Raw genomic sequence first — 9253 nt, 5'->3', positions numbered from 1 at the left:
TTATAAGGCATCTTTGAGTAAACTGCGAGTATCATTTAAGTAGGCTATGTCGTGGCCGGCCGAGTGTCCTCTTTTTTGGAAATCAAAATATGGTCACCCTATCACATTCACAATCATGGGATAGACAGATGGACGGATGGACAACCCGAAAACATAAAAAGAAGGAAATTATGTGGTTCAGTGGTGGCTGCAGTGTTCGTGGTTTAGTTTTTGCTGGGAAATATTTTACTGTCACATCAAGGCAAAAATACCATTGTTATTGACAACAAGTGTCTGGTGATACTCACGTCCACTTTGAGTGAGGGGTTGGTGGTGATGGGCAGTGTCATATCCCGCAAGATCACGTTGTTATCTTTGTCAAAGCGAATCTTTGCAGAGTTTCTGATATGACAAAAAAAAAAAAAAAAAAGAATGAAACTTCATACAGTAGGAAGTTTAAAGTTTGTCCTGAGGGTGGTGTAAGAAGAGGACAGGTTAAGAAATCTGAAGGGTCAAAAATCAAAGGCTCATCCTGAAGAGGTGAACAAATATCTTAAACTGACGGCAGATCAACCTACTTGTCAAAGTAACTCAAATTCTGTCGTAGAGATCCATCAACCCGTTGCACATGACTCCCACTGATACATACTGCACACCTGAGCTGAGAGACCACACACACATGCACTGCTCTGTAAATAGACATATATGATTTACACATGATCAGCTGAGACCGAAATCAGAATTCATTTTATTGGACGAGAAAGATCCAATGATACCAAAAGTAATAACTTTCAGCTACAGCTGTCTTACCTTAATAACTTTGGAGTAAACAGCCATTTTGAGGGTGATACTGGTGCCGAGGGAAAGGCCCAACATGGCGATCCTGCTGCCGAGGATCTGAGGATGCTGCTCCAGGACTCTATAGGCCTTCTGCAGTCGTCGGCATTGTTGAGAGAATTGTGATTGTAGTTGGATTTTTGGGGTATTTTCATACTTTACATTAACATACATGTCATCAGACCTGCCCTCACTATTGTCGAGAATAACGCTCTGTATTTCTTTCTGCATTTCTTGCCGTCTACATCCCTCTATCTGATATTCAGTGTCACAAAGCTTCTGATCAGCTTTAGTAACTCAAACCTGAAATCTTTTTCACTTGGCTACACATTTGATCTTTGACTCTCAGCTTTCCTCTCAGTTTCAGGCGACTGATGTGAAATCATGTTTTAGGAAATTGTCAGTCAGGTTATCTTTGTCTTATTTAAATCTTCCTCTATGTTGTCCTGTTAAAGGCTTTTGTTTGTGGAGTTTTTCCTTATCTTAGTCGAAGGTCTAAGGAAGGGTTGGGTGTGTGTAACATTTTTCACAACGGACCAGTATACCAAATTTTACACACGTAACTCAGTAGATGCTCCCTAGTAGCACATAATGACACAGTGTCCTAACAACAAACAAGCTTCTGTACTATTATTACATTGCATCATATTACATCAGGGCTCTATATCCACACTGAAGGCATTAAATATGCATGTAAACAAATGTAAATGTAAACAAACCACGCTGGGCCGTCCTGTCAGCTGTGCTCCAGATCAGACTGGACATATAACCTCTTTACAGATGGGTAAGTAGCCTACCTGTTATCTTCCTATGTTTGCAAAGTTAGTTTTTAAACAGAAAACATGCTTTTTATATTGTGACATTTACTGGAACTGACATACAGTACAGCCAACAGCAAGTAGCCTGGCTTGTTACTACCAATGGTCATTTACCAGGAACTTTCAGCTCCATAGCGAATTCCCTCAAGCCAGCTGCTACCTAGGTTTGTTTTAGTGAAATAAGGAGGTACCATATAGATAATTCTTTATTTCATTTTAAGAATCGACAGGTAAATAAAAACAAGCTGTCCGACAAACGTTCAGCCCTAAGCGGTGCACTGCGTTGCCTGCAGCCAATCAGGATGCCTCTTTTATCAGCTTCAAATCCAAAATGTTGCCATATCGGTGCAGTATTTGTTTTCTTGAGAGATTGACTCTGCCATGTCTCCTCTTATCACCCCAAAAATCACATGAATGTTCTCGTAAACAATAACACAAAGTGCAGCTCTGCTCCTCCCATCTAAGCTGAAACATGATCTCCTTCATTGTGCCGTGCTCAACTCTCAGCCTGTCAGACACGGCTGTCTCGGTGAGTGCGTTTATAAACAAACATAATATTATGTTCATCACGTCGTCATATTGCTGGTTACTAATGCAATATAATTTGGATTTAGCGCTGTGACACCGTCAGCACTGACGTAGACTACTTTTTAAATTGCCAGAAAGTGTCGTAGTGACGAAGGTTGGTTCAGCTGTTTGCATTACATCAAACCGGTTTGAGCTCGTAGACTGAAACAGACCAGCAAAACCGGAAATGTAACTCAACTCTAAAGGATAAAAAGATTGTCCAGATTATAAATCTCTCTGAGGCAAATTTACAGAACTGATTAATAGTGAATAAATTGAACTTTACTTGACACAGCTGGACAAAAGTGGCTATTTGTGTTTAGAGACAAAGTAAAAAACCTCTCCTGCCTGCAGCCAAGCAAACCTGCTGCTGCTGCTGCTGCCAAACCTAGTTAACAGTAATAATTAAAACACACTGCTGAGGTTAATGGTTGATTTAAAGATTTCATTGATCAGTGCTTGATGGTCAGGTCCTGCCCTACATTATTACAGTAACCTGACATTAGTAAAGTAGAACTGTAATAATAAGAATAGTGTTAAGAAAAATGATTTTACATCAAGTTACATCAACAAAAAGTCTTTAAAAACTTGAATTCATCTCAAGTTCAGTCTGTGGTTTGTTTAAGATGAATGAACTTCTGAGTAAGTTCTTTATGGTTTTACTGACAAACACACAGATTACAGACACACGTGCTGGTGACTGCAGGAGAGACCTTTAACCCACATAACTCAACATAAACCTAACACAATGCGACTCTGTGTCACACCCAAAATAAATGATTACCAGGAAGCAGGTTGCACTTTGTGATCAGTGCATGTCCTCTGTATTGTTTTTTCAAAGAATTGTGGGACTGAAAGTTCAATTGATATTTAATTATTTAAGGTTACACACAGTTGATTTTTTTAAAGGCAGATACTCTATTTTTTTAGTAAGACTTTATTTATATGATTATATGGGACAAAAAACTATGTGCACAGCCCACTGTTATTCAATATCACAAAGTGAAGTGAAATAGTCATTGTGCAAAGTACAATTAAAGCACACAACAACAACATACCTGTACATCAGCAGGTGAAATCTGATGTTGAACTGAAAGTATCAATACCCAGCCCTAATAAATATCCATATAAAACAGCAGAAAAGTAGCCACTAAAGAAGTCCTAATGTGTTTAAAAAAAAGACGTTTCCATATTGCCGAGAAGCTCCTCAAAATGTTCCTATGACCATATAAAATTTGCACTGTACATTATTGTTATTTTGGTTGGATCCGACCGCAGCTGTGGCAGAATTGCAGATTAAGAAGGAAAAATACACCAAAAGGTGTAGTAAAAAAACACTTGGTGCATGTAATTTTAAAAGTTGCATGCACCAGCGCATGTAAACAGAAAAAAGTTTTCAAGCCCCGCGAACTGAAATATCCACTCAGACAGTATTTTGCTTGCAATGATGTTCGCAAGCAAGCAAGCTAAGGTTACCAGCCACCTGTGCTAAGTTAGGTTGCCTGGATCTGGCATTGGTTGTTTTGAAACGTTAGCTGATAAAGTTATGTGCAAACAGCAAGCTAGCCAATTTACCAGCCAGATCAGCCCCTGGAGTCTGGATGGATCTGATGACGTTAATCACTCAAGACAGTATTTCACCACATTAGCTGGCTACTCATTATTCGGCATTAGCAGGCAATCTAATGTTAACTAACATTAGTCAGCTAAAACCACAAAATCACAATATTTCTAATATGCTGTGTTTTTTCCTTTGTCGTTTGGACTTTTTTCAGCGTCGGGGAGCACTGGAATTATGGTATGGGGCAATGGATTGTTGGATTTACTGTTCATATTTTCGAATTAGTTGGCTAGTGCTAGTCTTTGAGGTCCTTGGATCAGAAGATATACATTATGGTTCAGAAACTGTTGTTGAAATTGTTGACAGACGAAAGACTGGACCTCGATGATTGGGAAAGCTTGTAAAAACCTTAACTTTGCTTCGGCAGCTACAGCTTCTTCATAATGTGATAGTATAGTTTGGCCATAATATCAAGAGTTCTTACAAAATCCTTGACTTATTTTGTTCTGAATGAATGTTAATTAAATTTTTGTCATTTATATGACCATCCACTTTACCTCAAAGTACTCGTTGTCCACCATCTTCCCAGTTTCTATGGTGACTTTAGGTGTCAGGTAGTCGAGGGCCAGGGAGGCGATGCCGTGGGAGGCCAGCAGCGCTGCCCGGTACTCCACCAACTTCCCTCCACCCCCCCAGAGGTCCAGGAGGCCGGGGAAAGGTCCCGGTCCTTCAGATGTGTCAAAACAACAAAAACAGTTTACAGTTTACACGACAATGATACTGTATATTTCTGATGTTCTCTGGGATCACATCTGATAGAAACAACTGAACTTGGTTAACTTTCATGGTTATTGGCCGTCCGTGTCACATGAATGGCATACATGAGCTCCACCCACAGGACACCTCCCTCCAGACTCTCCTCTGGTCCTACCTGGGGGCAGGAAGAGGGTCGCAGTGAGTCCATCCTCTGTAATGGGGATCCTACGGACGCCGGGCGCCATGTACCAACGCTCCACCACGACACTGGCCAGCGGCACCTGGTCCATGAAGCCTTCAGTCAGATGACCCTGGTATACTGAGATTGTGAACTCCATGGGAGTCTGGACATTCATCTTCCTCAGCCTGAGGGGTGATGGGACAGAGTTGAATCTGAAACTGATAATTGTTGATTGGTATCATCTGAACAGCTCTACCCTTGTTGGCCTACCTGAGCCAAGGTTTGCTGCCTGGAACTGGTCTGAGGCTCCACAGTAGACCCATGGGTTCAACCCCAGAATATGTCCCACCCAGGCTGAGATCCTCTGAAACTGTAAAATAAAAAGCAGGAAAAAGTCCTTCTTGTTTCTCTCCAAACAATTCCACAATTTTATAACAAACTGTGTTTTCTTCCATTCTCAAACTTTATGATACCTGCAAACATTTCTAACATTATTTTTCTTATATTTTCTAAGTCTTACCGTTCACTTCCCCAATGGCGTTGGCGATGTAGTGAGCGAATGCATCCCAGGTGTGTCCGTCTTCACACTGGTGTAGGGCACGGACTGTCAGCTGGAAACCAGGAAAGAGGTTCTGGACCAGGACGGTAAACTTTTCATCCACAAGCCCCCTGGATGGCTGGACCGAAAGCTTCACACAACACTGTTTTATGTCCATCCTTAATGCAGGCAGCAGGCAGATAAAATAACCAGAGTCAGATATGACATAAAATAAAACCAAAACTGTCAAGACAACTTTGCAATAACAGAACAGATGGACTGGACTGTTCTCTCCAGTTCTTCCACATTCCTCCCCCATTCATGGGCATCAAGGAGGTGAATCTGTCCTTCTGGGAAGAGATAGATTACCTTTTGGCAGAAAAACAGGCTGTGCCCGTCTTCCCCACTCATGACAGACAGGAGAGGTTTACTCCGCAAACATCCTGGTTCCTAAGAAGATGGGAGAGTTCAGGCCCATTTTGGAGCCCTGCATCCTAAACATATGCATTGCCCTTAGAGCCCAGTTCAGACCAACGATTTGCGATGAGACAAAACCGTTTTAGAACGTTGCAGAGAAAAGTTGCAGCGGTGTGAACTGGCCGTCTTGACTCAAGAAGGCTGATGGTGTCGCCTGCAACTCAGCTGGTCAAACTGCTGGCAGCTGGTTTGAGAACGTAAGGCACATCACCTGTGTCAACAGCCAATCAGCTTGTAGTGAAGTCTGCTAGTTGAGTCAAAATGGTGTTCCATCCTCGCCGAGCCCTCTGTTTCCGTCCTCACGGTGTGCCGGTGTCAGACGGTGGGTCGCTGCTGCTGCTGCTGGCTGTATGTGCTTATGCCCCGCCCACACACACATTCTCATTGACTGATGAATTGGCGCTGGTTATTTATATTAATTTGGCGTATTGATTATGAATACAGTCCATCTGATGCTGGTTTTGTTTCATCACTGTAGCCAGTATCTCACTATCACTATCCTCATTCAGATTTTAAGAAGCTACAAATTATATTCAGCCACAAAATAAGTCTGAAAAGCTGCAAATCAGAATGGAAGTACAGAGAGTTGTTGACTAGAGATGATACACCGTCTCATCGTGGTAATTTGGTGTGAACCAGCCGATTATTAGAATGTTGCAGCACATTGCAAGTAATTGAATGTTTCAACTCATCTCGTAGTGAATCTTCGGTCTCCTTCGCTCCTTTACCGAACTACGATTACCTTAATTGCCTTGTTTATTGTATAACAAACTTCATTCTTACTCAAAAGAAACAAAATAAAACTCACTCAAACTGTCATGATAGTCGCTTTGTTGGTTAGTCCAATATTCTAACAATCACCAACTCTGATTTGGGCGAAATAAACCCTTAAATCACGGAGTTAGATGTTAAAATATGTTGTTTTCCCCTGCAGTCTCTCTCTGCTGTTGCAGGTTTATTCAGGTACAGTTCTACAATGTTATCCCCACCACTTACATCCTCAGTACAGCCTCTCGAGTATAAGGTTGATAGAAAGATGAGCATCTGTATTTTTAACGGAATTGAAAATCATACCGTCAGAATTTCAAAATATCCTGTTATACTGTAATACCGCCCAAGCCTAGTGTGAACTAACTGCACTTCCGGCACACCCCAGTTGCTCGCTGCTTCCTGGTGACCACAGCGGGGCTACTGTCAGACCAAATCCCTCCTTTGTTCCCAAGAACTTATTGAGTTCTTTAAGCCAAGAGTTTTACAGTTAGCTTTGCCCAGTTTGTGCGTAGGCATGCTATGTTGAACGCACTGCCACCATCAGACACACTGAGCAGGTGTTCGTGTGCTTCAGGGATGGTGTGGCTGGTAAGGCCCGATCCAAGAAACACCTTACTGGATGGCTTTGTAAGGGCATCTCCCAAGCCTATGGGTAGCCAGGCAGGGCCCCTCCCACTGTGGTCCACACACTCTACATGCAGTGTGACAATGTCTATGGCCTTGTTCAGCAGGCCCGGGTTAGTATCAAGGACATATACGTCAGTGTTGTGATCTATGCCCTGTCTGTTTATTTGATTCTTTCTCTTGGACAAGTTGGGCCCCTTTTATAGGGTCTGTGCTTGCTGAGCACCGCAGGACTTGTAGAATGTGTTGGGTGTGTGTCAGTTGTGTTGCACCTGTCTCCCCTCTGGGCATGATACACCTGCATGTTACCGTGCTCCTTGATCACCCAGAGAATGTGGTACGCAGGGTACTGTCTTTCGACCCCTGCAAGCTTAGGCCATAGCACCATCCGGTTCAGTTGCAGACTACCTAAGTTGGCTGGGCCCCTGACTTCTCTGCTGCAGTGGCCTAGATTACAAAGCAATAGAAGGGCTGCGGCCACTAACCTTTATCCACTCAGGATCAGTATGGTTGGGTCACGTGTTTATGCTGTGACAGGGCGTTCCTTCATTGGGCTCCAACCATAGTACCCATAAAGTCCAGCAGGGGGCAGAGCCTGCTTGAAATACAGAAGAAAATTTAACCCTGGTTCTATCAGCACAGGCGGAGCACTCTACCTAGTGGTCCTGTCACTCCTATGTTGCTTGCTGAATTGGGTGTAGGATAGCAGACAGTGGCGTGTGCTGCATGATTATGAGGTCTGCACGTATTCAGGTAAGCAGATCCTGCTAGGCTTGGTATGTCTAGGCACATTTCAGTGGCTGTATGTTTGCTCACTATTGGAGGACAGTGTTACCCATAGAATCCAGGAGGGGGCTCCGCCTGTGCTGACAGAGCTACGGTTACATTATGATATACCTCATTTTGGCACTTCATTAAATGTCCTAAAAAGTTTGGAAGTGATTCATCCACCCACATTTTGTAACTTTATCTATATATTCTTTCAAGGAATCAATTCCAATTCCCACAGGATCAATCCACCCATCCCCTATCGAGAGTAAAAATTCTATTTGGCAGAGTTGCCCTGTTTTATCATAGTTGTGTCACATAATTGAAATATTATTTCTGATGCCCTGACACATTATTACACAATATTTTAATATTACAGATGGTTGAGGTGGAGCAAATTATTACTAAATTATACGTTGTTCTGTAGTTTACTCTATGATAGGGCTGCATAACACTTATTTTCATTGTTGATTGATCCGTTGATTATTCTCGATTAACTGATTAGTTGTTTGGTCCATAGAGTACTTCAGAGATGACATTTTTCTTTAGGCCAACATGAAAATCAGCATCGCACTGGTTCCCTCGTCAAAAAGAACGTATTGATCGGTGAGATAATCTTCACAAACACAATTTTTAGGATTTTTGAAGCCTAAGTCCAATCAACAGAAGTAAAAAGTTAACAATTTTATGTCTTAGAACAAAAGGTGAAAGTCATTTAAGCTTGTGTTAACCACAGACCTTATAGAGTCCACCAGGGATGACGTTTTTCTGTAGGCCAACATGGACCTTAGCTTTGCCCTGGTTCCCTTGTCAAAAAGCAGATGGGTTTTTTTTCACTGGATTTAGAATTACTGTAGATTATAAACTCTGTGGCAAACAATCATTTATGGTACTTACAGGTTTTGTTCAGCAAGATAATCTTTACAAATGAACACCACTCCCGTGATAACTGAAGTCTGGACGCAATCGCCAAAAGTAAAATAAATAACGTTAGGCTCTAAACAAACTACACTACAGTCACATGGCGTAACATCACCACCATAACAAGACTTTCAAGTCGTGTTCGGCGCTGCTTGGCGTGATGACATTCCATAGTCTCATTTAGTCAGGCAACCGCCTTTTTTAAGACTCATGGTTAAAACTCATTTCCCAGTTTTAGGATTCATTCCTGGTGGACTCTGGGGTCGTGCAGTGTTTCCCATTAATTAACGAAACTATGGCGGCCGGCCATAGTTTAATTTGACCCGCCATAGTTTCTAAATAAAGATTTAGGCTGCCGAAAGTATTGACTTCTCATGATATAAATAATATCTCGAACGCCGTAGCGTTTTGTGCCGATGTGCTCAGGCTGTCAGATCCAGCGCTCGACAGTGCGA

The 9253-nt window shown here is 42.2% G+C and overlaps 2 protein-coding genes across 10 annotated transcripts in view; one reads left to right on the top strand and one right to left on the bottom strand.

The window, feature by feature from the left end:
* The window catches only part of LOC126407721 (E3 ubiquitin-protein ligase TRIM21-like), a 297595-nt gene that overhangs the window by 157118 nt on the left and 131224 nt on the right, over positions 1–9253 (top strand). The gene's annotated exons all lie outside the window — the stretch shown is intronic.
* Positions 1–9253, bottom strand: part of LOC126407737 (peroxisomal succinyl-coenzyme A thioesterase-like) — a 36982-nt gene that overhangs the window by 4139 nt on the left and 23590 nt on the right. For 5 of the 7 annotated variants that reach the window (XM_050072916.1, XM_050072914.1, XM_050072919.1 and 2 more), the window contains exons 2-8: positions 5220–5416; positions 4970–5069; positions 4694–4884; positions 4320–4489; positions 790–909; positions 558–640; positions 288–381 (exon numbers count right to left, since the gene is read on the bottom strand). In XM_050072916.1, the coding sequence (XP_049928873.1) occupies positions 288–381; positions 558–640; positions 790–909; positions 4320–4489; positions 4694–4884; positions 4970–5069; positions 5220–5415 (954 nt within the window). In that variant the 5' untranslated portion in view covers position 5416. Of the gene's footprint in view, positions 1–287; positions 382–557; positions 641–789; positions 910–4319; positions 4490–4693; positions 4885–4969; positions 5070–5219; positions 5417–5606; positions 7511–7594; positions 7710–9253 lie in introns of those variants that run through there. The other 2 variants (XM_050072915.1, XM_050072918.1) reach the window with 2 other exon arrangements.

Source organism: Epinephelus moara, chromosome 20 (genome assembly GCF_006386435.1).
Source record: "Epinephelus moara isolate mb chromosome 20, YSFRI_EMoa_1.0, whole genome shotgun sequence".
Classification (NCBI taxonomy): domain Eukaryota; kingdom Metazoa; phylum Chordata; class Actinopteri; order Perciformes; family Serranidae; genus Epinephelus; species Epinephelus moara.
This window is presented reverse-complemented; position numbering and strand designations above follow the sequence as displayed.